Source organism: Callorhinchus milii, unplaced genomic scaffold (genome assembly GCF_018977255.1).
Source record: "Callorhinchus milii isolate IMCB2004 unplaced genomic scaffold, IMCB_Cmil_1.0 Scaffold19, whole genome shotgun sequence".
Classification (NCBI taxonomy): domain Eukaryota; kingdom Metazoa; phylum Chordata; class Chondrichthyes; order Chimaeriformes; family Callorhinchidae; genus Callorhinchus; species Callorhinchus milii.
Genome location: NW_024704760.1, coordinates 4217221 through 4234270, shown reverse-complemented (window position 1 = coordinate 4234270; position 17050 = coordinate 4217221). Strand labels below are relative to the sequence as shown.

The following is a 17050-nucleotide window of genomic DNA, read 5'->3' as shown; positions in this document are numbered from 1 at the left end:
TGCTCACTTGGGCAGACCTCAGGCTGACCTCGGCATTGCTCTATTCCATGGTCGCTCCCAACGAACCTGCCCACGCCAGCAAGATCATTTTCTATTCAATCTGGCAACTGGTCACAAAACATTCATAAACGATTTTGCTGAACGTTTTGTTGCCTACATTTATTTTGATGGATCCAGCAGTTTATGAACCCAAAGTAATGTAAATGGTCTAAGATCTTAACATATATATACACACATAAATATAATACATATACTGCAATATATTTATATACACAGTATTTTTGAAAACACATAATAAAACATTGAAGTGTGACTTTACCATGAATACATTCTTTTTAAAATAAAACATCAAACTTGTACAAAGGTTTCTTCATAAAATGTCCAGTTTATATTCACACAAACAGAATATTATCCTTTATTTTTCAGCTTTCAAAAACATTTTTTTCTCGTTTGGGTAACATTTGAGAAAATGGTTTCCGTTAAACCCGAAACGGAATCCTGAAACCTAATTTTTCTTTTTCAAAAAAAAGTTAAAAAAAATTCTGTTTGCCACGTTCAAGAGTGAGCAGATTTTCCATTAGCGATGCTTTACTTAAGACAAAGAATGCAATAAGTTCAGTGCGTGTGTATACATATGGCAAAGTGGTCAGCTTATCTTGTGTGGGTGGTGGGGGGGGGGGGAATCTATTTCAAGCATTACACTGAAGAGGGTTTCAAAGACATTCTGTTCCAAGGCAGATGTTGTATTGTCTGCCTCTTCGGATTGCAAGCCTGTCTTGCAACCTACTGACTGGGCTCACAAAGGATTTGTAATCCTAACGTTGATTACTTCCTGTATCTCAGCTGCGAGTATTTTGAATGCGTAATTAACAAATTCAGTCGGCGTGTAGACCGAAATGAACTCTTTGTGGTTGAAGGCACCTGTTCCCATTGAGGTCTAACAAAACTTCCACTGCTCCACGTAAGAAGAATAATGGGAGGCCTGATCTACATGTTAGACAGATGATGATGATTTCATTACAACTAGTGTTGTTCAACTCAGTACCATTAGGATGCTTTTGTCCTCTCACCACTTTCAATGCAGGTTCATAATCATAGAATCATAGAATCCTACAGCACAGAAGGAGGCCATTCGGCTCATTGTGCCTGTGCCAACTCTTTGAAAGAGCTATCCAACTAGTCCCACTCCCCTAACTGATTTGTCAAGGGAATTACGTGCGTTTTAAGGACTGAACAGGAATGTTTCACATCCCTTTTTAAACATTTTTGTGACCCTTGATTTCAACCAAAGTCACACATTATCCAAACAGAGTTGTGTGGGTTTTAGTAATGGGATCTGATGGTTATCAGAAACACAGTTATTAATCACGTTATGGAAAAAATAATAATTTGGTCACTCAATCTTCGACTGTCTGTGGGACACTGCTGTGCGCAATTGGCTGCCGCGTTTCACCCACAAAATATACAGTCAGTTCACTTTACAGTATACTCTGAAGCATTTTGAAACGTCTCGAAGACTTGCTAAGGCGCTGTATCAAATTCAAGGATTATTATTAAAACTACTATGTCACATTTTAGGCTTTCGAGGTCTAATAAAAAGTGCGACTATTATCCAAGCACGTGGTCAGAAAGTTAAGATGTAAATATAAAGAGAGCCAAATTACAAACACTAACAGATCAGAGGATACAACATAATTACATTTCAGAGTCAAGGCTGGAGGTTCCCTTTTTCTACAGAGCAAGGAAAATTATTAGTTCAGACCAGTGTTTGGATATTATGGTGTGTGCTTAAAGCATTTACAGACCAGCATCCTGTTGACCCAGGAGTCAAAACACTCTACATCAGACTATTCCTTTGAATAATATGCGTAGGAAATAGTAAGGTGAAGGTGTAATGTATATTCAGACGCTGCATTTTACAGACAGATCGGCTATGCGCTTAACATAACTATATAAGGCTATTTAGAAATTACTTTGCACACCAGTCAGTATATGTTTAAAAGGAGCAACGTGTCTTATTTGTGATTGAATAACATATGCTTTTTGCTTATTAAAATGAATTCCACAGCAGACTCCAATGCAGTTGATTCGGTCTCTCGCCTGCAATGGCAGGGAATCTATTACATGTCTAATTAAACCAATAACAAGGAGGGCTAGTATGCGTTGGTTGAGATTCAAGTGGGACTAAACTCGCAGCAGTCTGACAATGTCACCCAAGATCTGAGGAGATGTCCACCAATAGCTGGTGACCTCCGCATGCTGATAAACCTCACATATACATTGCTGTGCACCTTTCTGATCAGACGTGATGAGTAACCATGCAGGCTTCCACTGAGCAAACATTACGATTGTCTCCTTACACGTTCAAGAACAATTTTTCCGGTGCCCACAATTTTCCTCTCAACCCCGTGGAGCGAGCGCTTTCTCACACGAACATTCCCTCTTAAGAGCATACTGCCCTTTTAAAACAATATCTAATGCTAAATGATAGAAATGTACCTGTGCATAGTCATACTCATTATACACGCTTGTTAGCTTTTTCATCCAGTAGGTTTTTTTTTCCAGTCAGTAATAATATACCTGAGGCAAAACCTAGTTAGGTGGTCCCACTGTTGATCTGAAGCAACAGTCTAGTGAATAGCTTTTATTGGAATGTTTTGCCCAAAGGAAGATAAGTGACAATTATAGGCTGTCCCAAGTCTAGTATCTCTTAAATTCTCTTGTGCTTTTCCATTTGGCTGCGGTTTTTCCATTTTGTCCTCTCTTTCCATTCCGCCATACCTGCTCGCAGTATTCATTTACAGTTGCGCCCGGCTTATTTAATAGTTTCAGCAAGTTCTTGTAACGCAGTCGTGTTCCGTTCCGAGTGTCTTTGCCCTTTCCCTCGCTGGGCTCTGCCCTCAAGGGAGCTACCATCAAGTCACTCAGTATAATTTTAAGGTGAAACGTTGCGATGATCTGTGTAAATGTGTTTTCCACTGCTTTGCAGTAGTATATTCCAGCATCGACTTGCTGCAAATTGCGTAAGAGTAGCCCAAGTCTTGTCTTGATCATTCTGGGAGCATCTCTAATCTATAGGAAAAAAATCAGATTAAGTAACATACAGTTGAATATCCTTGCAGTGATTAAGAGTATCCAAACCAGACTGAGAGTTCCACATGTACTGTGTATGCCACTTTACACAAAAATGTTCCTATGTCTGGAATGAAATGCACACACTCTCTCTTTCTCTCTAGGGACTTAATTTGGGAGAGTATTTGGCATAGGCTTACAGGAGCCAAGACTGTAAGACCTGAGAGTGTGCGTTGGAGTAACTACCAGATTTTAATCAGCTAAAACTGCATAGCTGACCACTGAGAGCACTTTTTGGCAAGCTTCCCGCTGCTTGTCCAGTTAGGACAACCTTAATCATCAGGGCTTTGGTTAACAGAAGCCGAGCGGAAAAAATCCCTGTTCCAAGGCCTGCTGATAAGCCAGGATGTCTGGTCTGTCATTAGCAGTACCCTTGGGTACTATATCACTCATGAGCTGGGGTCGGGGGGAAAGCACCACTGGGATCAATTTTGTGTGGCGTATTGTCATGAAATTCAATTCCAGGAGGGATACGGAATGTGAGAAATACTCTGCGCATTGCTATCGGGGAAGTGGTGGGATTCAAGCCGATGATTTTCTAATGTGTTTCCAATCCCTGGATTTCCAGTTCGAAATGTGGCGCCTGCTCAGATGCACTGTTTAGACCAATAATAATAATAATTCTAATTCTAATAATAATAAACTTTGCATTTGATATCGCGCCTCATAGTGTCTTCGTGACGTCTCAAAGCTCTTCACAGAATATGCTGTGAAGTAAATTTGCTGTATATTTTGTGGGCGAAACTCCGCTCCAGTTTACCTCCACTTGTTGATCGTCCAGCGATCGCTGAATGAACCAGGCGATAGACGTTTGCGGGGACCTAGGAACGCATTCCAAGAACGTGGAATTATTCTCCATCCCGAAAATCAGCTTCTTCTCAGTCAGCGGGTGCCTCGTATCTATGTAACGGGAAACGTCTAAAGTGAGCAGTGAATTCAGAAATTCCACTTCTAATCCTTTCTTGCGCTAGATATAAAAGGAAGATGGCAGAATGGATCGCATTGCATTCAGCCCCAAAACAAAAACAGCTGTGGTGAAAACCTGCAGCATTTACGGTCTAAAATTCCAACATTTAGATTTTTATTATGGACCCTTTAAATGTATGATTCATGGGATCTGTGAACCAAACAACTCGCACAGGTTAAAGGTTGACGGTTGAGTTATTCTCAGCCACTGTCGTGACCTGCGAGATTCCCCCAAACTTGGCTCCGTCGGTAGCTTTTCTCACCTCCCGAGTCGGAAGGTTGTGGGTTCAAGTCTTGTGGGTTTGAGCTCACATTCTTGGTTGATACTCTAATGCAGCACTGGGGGAAAATCACTGCACTGCCAGAGGTGCTGTCCTTCTCACGCAGTGGGTGTGAAAACTAAGCTGAACGGGATGTTCACCCACATGACAGAATAACAAGTTAACTTCGCCAATTGACATCGAAGGTTAAAGCGGAGAAGAGTCCTGTAGTTACTGAAACCGAATACAACTGTGACCGACCAGGGCAACAACTTAAAAAAAAAACATGTATGGGAGCAAAAGTCCAGTATGTGATGTGTTAATTCTTAGCCGTGATAATAATCATGTCGCCCATTGCGTAATTGATCTGCGTAGAATTCGATCCACAAATCAAAACGTCCTGTTAGAATCTCACTGCCATGAGCAGGGAAGTGCGATCAGCATCGTTGGAGACCATTTGAGAGGATAAATGATGAAAAGAATATTCCCACCAGTTAATGGACTGGTAACAAGAAGTCTCAGGATTGTTTTTACAAGATTTAAGGCAGCGGTTCTAAGTTTTCTTTTTTAAAACACGCCTTGAGAACATGAAATGCATTTACCGCAAGTAACTGTTGAAGCTAAGATCACAACACTCAATGAAAGTAATCCTTTCATTTGATACAGCACCTTTCATGTCGTCTCATAGTGCATCACAGGATTTACTGAGAAGTGTAGTGACTGTGTATTTTATGGGCTTTTGTGGGAGTTGCATAAGCATTTGAGGGGCAGCGATATACAGGAAAGTGAGGGAATTTGAAATAAAGTGTACAGCTCCCGTGGAAGAGTTAGATTGATGGATCGAATGGCCTCCGTGTGAGCTGTCATATCTGGTTCTATGATATCCGAGCAGATGATCCCTTCAAACGTTTCCTCAAAGTGTAAAAAAAACTTGGCCACAGTGACAGGCTCTGTGCTATTTGGAATAAAATTACCGAATGGCTCATTGCAGCAATGTTCGGCTAGAGTATTGAACTCTCAGCTGCAACTGCAAGGCTGCTATCCCTCAAAAGAATCCCTGGAGCACTGATGGACAGCAAATAATTGTCACATTCCTCTCTCAATCACTCACAGTCCTCTTGATCCCAGCACTGAGTTTTTGGGTCCCCGTACTTTACATCTTGACGCCTGGTTTCTCTGAAAGGAGAAATAATAGTCTGTCAACTCTTCAGTTAAAAAGGCTTCACGTTAAGTAAGTCACGAGGGTGTTGTCAGTGAGCCAGTACTTACACACATCTTGCTCTGTGTGAAATATTGCGTGTGGTCGCTCATGATCACACAAAACATAATAAATATTGATAATAATAAGCCTCGCATTTGATTTAACACCTTATCAGGTCTTCGAGACGTCTCAAAGCACTTCACAGAATATACTGTAAAGTGCATTGACTGTATATTTTGCAGGCGAACATGAGATATTGTGAGCAGGCTCCCAGAGCTCTTTATACAGTGATAGTAAAGCCTCTCAAAAGAGATCAGGTGTTTGACACATTACCCAGTGGTCCTTTTCAAATGTGTCATCACTCTACACATATCTGGCTTCCATTCCCAATGCCGCCACTCAATTCTCAGTCAATCCTTCACATTATGCCTGTTTTGCACATGATATTGCCACGTTACAATCTACCTCACCCAAACTTCGAAGAGCCACACACTAATCATTCAGCAACGTACCTCTTGGGCGCTGGCGTATATCTACTGCACAAGGTTCCATCCCAAGCACAATAGGGGTCTCTGGCAAGGCAGCATTGAGAGCAAGAGGTGCCATAGGTATTGCACCTCTCCAGGGCAAGCTGTACTATGCCATCCTTTGATCCAATGTAAAGTTGTTTCTATAAAAAGTACATCAGTCCCACGTTAACACGGGGTCTTGAATGTGCGTCAATTACATGCGGTAACAAATCGTTAAGTAACATTGGAGTGAGCCGTCTCTGACATGTTTGAGTATTGCTTGAATTACTTACTGGGTGAAAAACAAGAAACAGCTTAGATCTTTGGCCTCTCATGCAGTGTGCACAAGTCAGATTCACTGTAGGTTGTGTGGCAGCAATATCACACCACAAGATGAGCCTGTTTCCAAACTAATAATTATTTGCTAGTAGTAATTTGACAGTTATTACCTACCGTTAGAAGCTTTAACCAATAGGTAGTTCGGACGCTGTCAATTCAGAATGAGAGCGAATTGAATTTGGCAAGGGGGGAGGGGGGGAAAAGCATGTACTGTACATTGGTTTGGCTGCAATGCATTGTACTCTGGATTGCTCACCTGCTTTGACGATAATTCCATCGTTAATATCGGAGAAGATTCCTAAAGAAAATTCCAAAGAGCGCAATGTTAACTGTAATTCAATGGCTTGCATCTAAAACCCACAACACAACTTCGAATTTGCCAGGAAGGGGAAGCATACCTCAAAGACTTGTAGTTCCTCAAGCACAACTTCGTCGGCACTAAAGTTGTCTTTGGTAACACTCAAGGCTTTTATTACCGTTCCAACATCTAAACACATACACACACACACAGAAAAAAACTTAGCAATACATCCACAACACAGACCCATAGAAATGTAGAGCGCAGCGGGAAGCCATTTAACCCGGTTATTTCATGTTGGTGTTTGCACCTCCGAGAAACCATCCTTCCTAGATCTAAAATTACTCTTTTCCCTTTCTGTTTAATTCCCTTCCTTTGCAAGTGCCAGTTCGATTCTTTTCTTTTAAATGCCCTCCTCTCCACTCTAACACTGGATTCTGGCAAAGCACTCCGTACCCTGATAACTTCTCCTTTCCTAAGAACCTCTGACTCCCCGCCTCACAGTCTTGAATTCTTGCCGTCTTGCCCTCGAATTCCCCAACCATTTTGAAGAAAGAACACCATTGCTTTTACAAGGCGTGTCCTATTTACCTGTGCCCAGAAAGAGGACAGCATACGGTCCATCTTTTGCAATGACGTGATCTGCCACAATCTGTGTGATTCTGTAACCGGCATTGACTTGGATGAAAACAGGTGCCTTGTTTATTGGATGCACAGTTTTGTACATCATCGGGTGATTCTTAATGAAACCGATCACGTCGTCCGAGAAATCTTTGGTCGACTCAATCATAGGATCAAATGATTTGCTGGGACACTGAAGGAAGGAAAAGCAGAAAATTATTTTTGTTCATGATCTGCTGCAGTAAAAAAAACAGCATCAGGGTTTACATGAACATGATTATTAGGTCGCTGTCATCTTCTAATCTTCTAATCTGAGATGAAAATAATTGCTGGAGGTGCAAAAAGCAGCCTCATTTCACATGGGCACTTTGTTGGAACTATAGCTGTTTCACATCGAGAGGACATCTCAAAGCGCTTCACAAGATATGCCGTGACATCTACAGTAGTAACTGCATTTTGTAGGCAAAGTAAAATTATTGACATCTCTTAAAGTTCAGTCCAAGAGGAGTGATCATTTTGGCTGACTGTGTGTGTGAGACAGAGACAGAGGGAAATCCATCATTTGAAAATGCTGCATTATAATGTGATATTTCAAGTGCTTTAAGGCTTCCTCCTAACGTGAAAGACATTATATAACTGTACAGTATAGTATTTTCTATTATCATTTTATTACTAATAAAACTCCTTTCCACAATCCACAGCTGTGATATAAATGTAATATTCAGAATATCTGATAACGTTTCTATTTGATTTCTTTCGAGAGCAAGCCCTTGATCTAAGTCCACGTTTAAATGCTTAAAAATTCCCCTTACAATCCACAAGTAATTTGCCAGTAACACTGATGATGATCGACGTAATCGAGTGAAGTTTCCACAAAAAGATGCACTTTCTGAACATTCAACAGATGAAACACTTACCGTTCCAGGTCGTGGATAAGGAATCTTCCCCTGATACGCCACCCAGTAGCGGTCAGGGCTATCTTTATGCTTGAAAGGTCCATTAAACGCAGCACGGATATCAGCCAGACTGTATGTGCACACTGCAGACCCACTGAAAACTGAACTGAGAGACAAAGAAAATTAAATACCTTTCCGAAATTTTTTTTGGTGTAATGCATCGTTTCGATCTGATAAGCGTCTGGATTTGGTCCAGCGATTTAACACGTTGAAACATCTCAAAGCTCTTTATATAAGAAGTTATTTTGAAGTGTGACAGTCGTTGCATTTATAGCCCTAAATTTATGTAGCCCATTTCACGTGGGGTAGAGTCTCGGAGCGCATAATAATGACAGAAATTTACAACAAAGCAGGGGAAAGGGGAAAGGTGACAATAATCATCCTTGCATTTGGTATAACCCCAGCAATACATCGCTTCTCCAGAACTGTGTCTGAGTGTCAGCCTAGACTTGGAACTCAAAATTTTGATGTCAGGCTTGAACCCACAACCTTCTGGCTCAGAGGTAAGAGTGCCACCAACTGAGCCAGGCTGATATCCACCTGTATAGGAAGATGGCACCTTGATTCAACATCTCATTTGAAGAAGACCATCTAGTTTATGAGCTCACGTTTCGGTTTGGGGCTTAAATCCACAAACTTCTGATTTAGTGGCAAGAACCATCAAATACACCAGTTGTATGAATGGACTCTTTCTCCAATATATCCTGGTGCACTCGAGATGGTTTGCGGATCGTGTTGCACTGCGGATTTGCACAGAGGTTGACTTTCCGCTTGATCCTTCAAACAATGAGCTTCTCATCCAAATCGGTGTAAAAACTATTAACAGAGGCAATGAAATTAAACCTGCTTTATTACTCCCTGGTGTAATCTCATGTTCATTTACCTTGAAGATGTGAAGAGCCCATAAACCACTGGGGGATTTCCATCATTTGTACTGAGCAGGAAAACATCCTCTTGATTAAAGGAGAGAAGAAAATACAAATAAGTGTCCGCAATGAGTTATGTGGGGGTCTATCTATCATTAGCGACTTTTGCTTGACAATAGCAAGCTGGCTTAAAACCAGAAAGATATGCTCTTGTGGAGTAAAAGCACCACGAGGATTCCATCCCCACCTAAAGAAATAAGAAACCACTAAAACATTCAATTCTGGCAATAATTCGGATCAGTGCTGATTTTTATTAATGGGTTTATATTCTCAGGAGTGTTGGGAATAGTCCGCGTGGAACACAAGTCGGAACCTTTACTCACGCAGCTCGTCAAAGTAAGTCTGATAACCATCGGGTCCCGGAACCGAGCAGACCAGACGAGCTTTCAGAAACGTCGTCCACTTGTTGATCAAACTCCTTTGGCCTCCTACGTCTTTCTGGGGGGGAAAAAAATGCAGATGTCATTGAGCAGGAATATTAATCCAACGCCATCCCGGGGAGAACATACGTTCAACAAAATGAGGAGTGATGCAGCACCCTGTCAGGGAAAGGGTTAATTTAAATAGCCCCCAACATTTCTTCTCCTGGATCTCAGTAAATTCATTCCGACACCCACAGAGCATTAGAAAACAATGAAGCATGAATCTACTGCAATAAACCTTCGGTTCTTATTTTAAAGAAAACTTCCTCGGCTTGCTTTCCAGTAAACCCAAACGAAACTAGCCGAAGAAATGGTTAAAAAAGTACATTCCATTTACAATAATATAATAATATTAATAATCCTTGCATTCGATGTAGCGTCTTATCATGTCATTGAGACTTTAGTGGCTGGTTTAAGGAGACAGTATGCAAAGTTATCTTACTTCACCAAAGAGAACGGAAGCTGGTTGTCAAGTCTGCGTACAAACCGAGTGAGTGTCAATCTGTTACGCTTTCAGCCTATGTTTGCGGGACGTGATATCAGACTTGCTCTCTTCTACTTTGGTGGTTTGGCATTCTCGGGAATCGGCTGTGAATGGTGCGAGTTGGAATTCGCATCAAATTCACGTGATCGCCACGGAGGCACAAAGCAAAATCAACTCTTAAGACCTTTCTCTCGAGCTGAGTTGTTGCTCTAGTGAAAGGTCAGTGTCGATGTCGTGATAAGTCTCCACGAGGCCTCAGGCTGAGAAGATGCCCTTTTGGGTTGAGTCGGGAATCTGACAGCCATTCTGCGCAACAGCTCAACCACCAAAGGGCGTCTTCAACCCAGCTCATTGAGGATGGCTTAAGCAGCAGGGTGCCAAGTGGATCAACCGGGCTGAACAAAGACGGGAATAAAATTCTCAAGCTCCACTGACAGGGTCAGAGCCCTTCGAACACAGGCTGTCAGCGACACAGCAGAGGATCGCTTGCAAGGGCACGCTTTAGCACAATCGGCTCTGGATAAACACACACGGGATCTGTCCAAAGAAATTCGATGCTGCAGAGCATTTCCTATGTGTCATGGAATGAGAAAAAGTGAATAGAGAATCCTGCTCTAAGTGTAAAAGAACCTGGGCGTTTTTTCGTAGTCAAGTCTTTCACACCTGCCAGCAGTGGGGTACAATATATGGTCATTTCTAATAAGATTCGTCTATAAGGAATCCAAGTCAGGATTCCTTCCCTTGGCTGGAAGTGCAGCACGCGTGATGTCCAACCGAGCCACGGGAACTCCGGAATCAGCATCAAATAAGACCACAGCTCCTTTACAGCTACATTAAGGAGAGTGATTTCAAGATTCATGCGGAGAAAAACATTAGCACAGGCTGAATGGGGTGAATGGCCTTATACCTGCACTCCAATATCCTCCGGCTTTGTGATCATAACAGACACACACACACACACTCAGCAATGTCAGCAAGTTATTCGCATGTACATTTGGTCCATCCTTTGGATGAGATGTCAAACCACGATCCCATCTGTGCCTGTTCAGGTCAACTTTAAAGATCAATGGACACTATTCAGAAAGAGAAGGGAGTTTCCCCAGGGTCCTGACCAACAATGCCCCAGATAAAATTGACCCATCGCTTCATGGCTGTCTGTGGGGACATTGTTGTGCACAAATTGACTGCTGCATTCTCCCCCCAAATAAAGTCACTGCGCTTCTTGTGAGCCAAATCTTATGAGATGGCTTGAGTCTTCTCGGAGACTTGATAAGACCCTATATCAAATACAAGGATTACCACTATGACATTGGATACAGCACCTTTCACGCCTTTCAATCTTTAAAGGAATCAGGCATACTTAATGCAGAACAGGAAAACAAACAAGAGAGGATAAAGGAAAAAAGGATTTCTGATTGACAACAGATTTGTTTTTCTACAAAAAGTCTCAGTTCCCTCAGAGATATATTTGGAGCAATTCTCCAACTGATTGTAATGAATGCTTTTGGTCAGGGTCTCAAGGTACACAAAAAGCTTATTTTTTTACCTCCTTGGGAGTTTCATACTTAAGTATTTCCATGTCATACTCATAATTTGTATTTGTTTATTATTCCAGCCAGCGCGTGGTAAACTCAAATTGGTCGTGAAAACATGTAATTGTTTCAATTGGTTTCATTTCAAAGAAAAAAATTTAGATTTCGAAACAATAAAACATGTTTTACTTTCTGTGCAGCAATTGAACCCGCTCTGAATGAACCCAAGAAAACATGGGATAAATGTTTGGAAAGCTGATTATGCAGAGGAAATATTTGGTATACATATTTAGTACATGAACTTCGAAGTCTATACTTTCTTGAGAAATTACTTACCTCCCAAGCTACGCTCCTCAGGCTTGAAATTCCACCTTGCCTTAGCCTGCAAGATACTTTTGTCTTAAAGTGCAAGATGGAATGTGGAGGCGTATGGAAATATTATTGTATCTTGATGATTAATAATTGTAATGACATGGACCGTCAGTCGGGAAGACGTCCCAGAGCACTTCACAGGATATATATATTTATATACACATAGACATATATATTACATATTAACATGGAACATTCTTAAACTCAGTTTTAATTGTAAACTGGTTCTTTTTACAACTACGGGAAAACGCATTCCGAGTTTCATCCGATGTTTTAAGAACAAAGTGATCTGAAACTCAATGGAAATTTCTGAGTCCCTGATTCTTTGGATAGATTTATTTTCTGCTCGAGGAAGGCTGGAAAATTGATCAATAAATGAGGAGCGATGAAGTTTCGTTCTGAAGGAAAGAAAACATTGCTTCCACATTTTTCTGAAGCTCATCATTTCAACAAGCGCTCCAGAATTTGATATAGATATATGTATTATATATATATATATATAGAAAGGTTCTGTATCTTTAGCAGTGTTTTGCTAGGCTCCCAAGACATGTGGAACCACTTTAAAACATCCCAGATAACTTACACGCTATGGCTGTGACCCTTTACCAGCCTCTGGTTCAGTTCCCGGCTCAGTGTGTAAATCTATCTATATATTCTCTCTGTTTGTGACATTCCACTGACACAATGCATCAGTCACGGAAACATTTCAATTACACCAGACGTTTTTCATGCAATTACAGGGACCGCTGTCATCGAAATGGAGAGACAAGGAATGGAAAGTATTAAGGGCAGCAATTGGAACCGTTTTGGTGTGAATGATGCGGGGTTTCACAATTCATTGCGGGTTTGGATTTCAGGGTTATTCCAAAACTGTTCCCATTTTCAAACTCGTGATAGTAGAGAGGACTGAAAGAAGAAGAGAGCAAGTAACCTTCAGAAAGTGCTCTCAGTATTGTAGAGACATGGACTGTTAGTCTTGATAGAGTAATACAACACAGAAGCAGACCATTCAGCCCCACTAGCTCATGCTAGTTTATATTCCACTCTCCAATTTGCCTCTCCCATACATATCCATTTGCTTCTCCCTCATGTACTCATCAGGTTTCCGCTTAAATACATTGGTGGTTTTTGCTTCAACCACAGCTTCCGGCAGCGAGTTCCACATTCTCACCACATTCTGCTTAAAATGTTCCACAATAATATAAACTGACAATCTAGTGCAGTCTGGCGATATAGTCGGACATTAAAGATCCCATGGGACTATATTTGATAAAGGAGTTTTTACTGGTGTCCTGGCCAACAGTCCCCTAGATAAAATTGGTCATTGCTCTTCGTGGGACGTTGCTGTGTGTAAATTGATTACCGCGTTTGCCTACAAATCCGCAGTGACCTGGGCTCTGCTGTAATTCCTGTGAAGTGTTCCGAGGCAATAAAACACAATATCAAGTGCAAGGATGGCTAGAATTCTAAATGTGAGCTGGCTATAACTGATCCAGGAAAGCCTGAGGCCAGGACGAAATAGAAACTGTAAAAAATATATAATAATAATAATAGTCCTTGCATTCGATATCTCAAAGTGCTTCACAGAATATACCGTAAAGTGGAGTGACTGTATATTTTGTCGGCGAAAAGTATTTTGTTCCCTCCCCAGCAACATCCTCTCGCTTTGATGAACCACATCAAGACACAAAAGTGAATAAAGACGCATCATTCTTTCTTTTTTTTTAAAAAAAAGAAACCAACCTTACAGACTCGGGCAACACGGGAGTGAATAACTTTCTCAGAGCTCAAGGTATCCAGTGCCGTCTCTCGTAGGAAAATGTATATTTTATCGTCATCTGGATCGGAGGTGTCAGGGAGAGGGTACATACCGACAAACTTAGCCTCTGAAAGGAACAGATAGAGCATGAGATGTTATTCGATCCATTTCGATTCGATTCAGCCCCGAAATAAACTCGCACAAACACACCGACCCCATCTTTTAGACGTTTATCCTCCCCTGAATTCTGACCGCGTGTGGCCGCAATCTATTCGAAAAGAGAAGGGAGTCTCTCCCTGCTTCTCCTGGCCAACAATTCCCGTGGATAAAATTGGTCACTGCCCGTCTGTTCGCCCAACAATCTGCAGATGCCACCACGCTCTGCTGTTGTTCCTGTGAAGCGCACAGGTTTCCTGTCAGGGTCACTACACTGATCGGCAGTCAGAGCACCTCTTCCCTTCCTCTCTGTGCCCCGCACTCATGATGATTCAGCGCAGACTCAGCCTCGGCCCGGCTTACCGCTCAGCCAAAATGGATTGTTGTGCTCCGTGCGGATGTACTGGTTTTCCAAGTGACGCATGGGCGAGCGGAACAGAGCTGTGTCTCTCCCGAGAAAATCAGAGGACGTCCCGGCATACAAGTGGTCATCTGGAGATTTAAAGGCAAAAGAGAGACACAATTGAGCCGTGATTGGTTTTACCTTATCCCCTGCCTTTTTGTTGCGTCTTTGTAACGGGATTACAATTATCCCATTATAGATCGCACGCTCTGTGCCGTATTCAGTGATTTTCAAGTGGGATTTTCCCATTACATTATATTCCCATTGACAGACAACACCACCACCAACAACAACAACAACATGCACTTACATAGCGCCCCTGGTTTAGGATGGCATCCCAGAGCGCTCGACAGAGCACGACGCTAAGCCGGGGGGAGGTGACCGTAGGTTGAAGAGGAAGGTCTTCAGACATGGACTGAAGATGGGGAAGGAAGGGCTAAGGTGGAGGGATAGAGGAAGAGTGTTCCAGAGTTTCGGAGCACAGTGGCTGAAAGTGTGGCCACCGAGCAGGGAGAAAGCGGGGAATAGGAGGAAGGAGAGGTAGGTTTTCAGGAGGGCTTTAAAGACAGAGAGAGGGTGAGAGGTTAGGAGCATATGACCATGTCCTTAAAGATTTATTATTTGGTTCAGATGCTTTTCTGCCCGATTTAGGATTTTGAACAGTAAAGAAAGCGTTCGGTTTATTGTGGCTGTATTTAGTTTTCAATCCACAAGCGTTAAAATTTTTTCCCATTCTGCCCCCTCCTGCCCCAACCCTCCCCCGCCTTTCAAAACCAGCTGAACATTTAGCAAACACTGCTATATTGGCAAATTGATATTTCTCTTAGCAGCAAAACTGATAGGAAAACATGCAGTCGATTTGCATTCCATTCAGTTGATAGTGGAGCTCACTGTCAGATTTGTAATTTATATCAGGGAAACCAATGTAATAGATAGATAATTACTTAATAGCAGCTAATTTATTGTAAGCAACTCAGTCACTGCCAAATGCAGCACATTTATTGAGTCCCTGTTATTAAGAGACGTAACGTAGGCAATAAAAGGGGAACATTGTAGAACTATACTCAGTGTTATTCATCATTGAACGTTTCCAGGTGTGAGCATCAAAGACACAGTGCAAATTCCACCTGGGTCTAGACTTACTTTATTAATATAGCATTTCAGAGTGCACAGAATTTGTGAAAATGTTTAAAATACGAACCGAATTCTCAAGCCGGGACTCTGGAAAGCTTCTTTCTAAGGACTTTCACAGGAGGAAAAATAAACCCCTTCGAAAATAAGACTGAATTCAACGTCTTTCACGCTCTGAAACGCGATGTAAATAGAATCAATCTCGACCCAGCTGGAATTTCCACCCCATAGCTGTGTGATTAGGACCCGTTGGCAAATAGCCTTCCTGCCAGTCTGGGATCAGGACAACTATTAAAAAGTTCCAGGGTATATCTACTTTCCGCGCAAGGTGCTAGATGTTAACCTAGCTGTGTTAGCAGCACTCGCGCCTCCGAGTCAGAAGTTTGTGGGTTCAAGACCCACATCGCAACTTTGAGCTCACATAGTCTAGGCTGACTCTCCAATACAGTGCTGTGGGAGCCCTACATCACGTCCTTCAAATGTGGCTTTAAACCGAGGTCATGTTTGCCTGTCAGGTGGACGTTACAGATCAGATGACAGCACTTGAGGAGAGAAGGAAGTTTCTCCCGGTGCCCTGGAGAAAAAAAACTGGTCATTCACTTCATGGCTGTTTGTGGGGCATTGCTGTGTGCAAATTGGCTGCTGTGTTCGCCTGCAAATACATAATCCCTGCAGTCTAGAGCAACACTGGGAAACGCTTTGAGACGTTCAGTCTTATGGACGTCAAATTGTTAATATTCATAATAATACAATATGAGAAGGCTCAGAATCGAATTGACCTCCCAGTCGTTAATATCACTGAATCATAGAACCACACAGTACAGAAGGAGGCTAATCAGTCCATCGTGTCTGTGAAAAGAGCTTCCAGATCAATCCCACTCACCCGCGCTCTCCCCATAGCCCTGGAAACTTGCCCGCCCCAATTGGTACGATTTGGACAGGGATCTCTTGTCAATGGACCACATGCTGGATGGAACAGTTGAAAGCATTGAGTTCGAGTCCCTCCTGTATCAATGATCAGTTCAGAGAGACTGCAGAGAAAGAGGAAGCAATGTTGCAGCCACATGGGGGGAAAGGATTGTAGTGCTGTAGGTTAGAACTGTTATAGTCAGTGAAGCGGATCCACAGACTGTGTGGGATGCATGGCATGTCGAAATCAATCCTCTTTTAAGTTTCTCTCCACCCCCCCCCCCCCCCCCCCACTCCCACCACCCCAGTGCCTGGTAATCTTGAACATGTCCAGTCACACTGCTTCCTCTTGCTGTGCTCTCTCTCTCTGATGCGTACTGGTTAAGCTTTCTGACATTTCTTTCCTCTCTCTGTTAATGTTTGCTCTGACTCGCTACGAGGTTAGAGCCAGGAAAAAAAGGATGTGAGTGAACCTATGAACACTGTACTACTTCACTGACCCCCGTGGCACTATTCATAAAGAGATGTGTGTGTGTGTGGTGGGGAGAGGGAGTTTCTCCGGTGTCCTGGCCAACAATCCCCAATCCCCACTCCCAAATAAAACTGATCATTCACTTTGTAGCTGTTCGTGAATCACTGCTGCGTACAAATTGGTTGCCTCGTTCACCTACAAA

At 42.3% G+C, this 17050-nt stretch overlaps 1 protein-coding gene across 1 annotated transcript in view; it reads right to left on the bottom strand.

Moving 5' to 3' along the window:
* Positions 1 to 1515: 1515 nt before the first annotated feature.
* LOC103179148 (semaphorin-3D) overlaps positions 1516 to 17050 on the bottom strand; it is a 30172-nt gene continuing 14637 nt past the window's right edge. The window contains exons 6-17 of the mRNA XM_007894279.2: positions 14297 to 14425; positions 13762 to 13904; positions 9532 to 9646; positions 9166 to 9235; positions 8244 to 8388; positions 7297 to 7519; positions 6806 to 6894; positions 6664 to 6705; positions 6072 to 6229; positions 5470 to 5534; positions 3893 to 4032; positions 1516 to 3072 (exon numbers count right to left, since the gene is read on the bottom strand). Of these exons, the coding sequence (XP_007892470.1) occupies positions 2701 to 3072; positions 3893 to 4032; positions 5470 to 5534; positions 6072 to 6229; positions 6664 to 6705; positions 6806 to 6894; positions 7297 to 7519; positions 8244 to 8388; positions 9166 to 9235; positions 9532 to 9646; positions 13762 to 13904; positions 14297 to 14425 (1691 nt within the window). The 3' untranslated portion in view covers positions 1516 to 2700. The remainder of the gene's footprint in view (positions 3073 to 3892; positions 4033 to 5469; positions 5535 to 6071; positions 6230 to 6663; positions 6706 to 6805; positions 6895 to 7296; positions 7520 to 8243; positions 8389 to 9165; positions 9236 to 9531; positions 9647 to 13761; positions 13905 to 14296; positions 14426 to 17050) is intronic.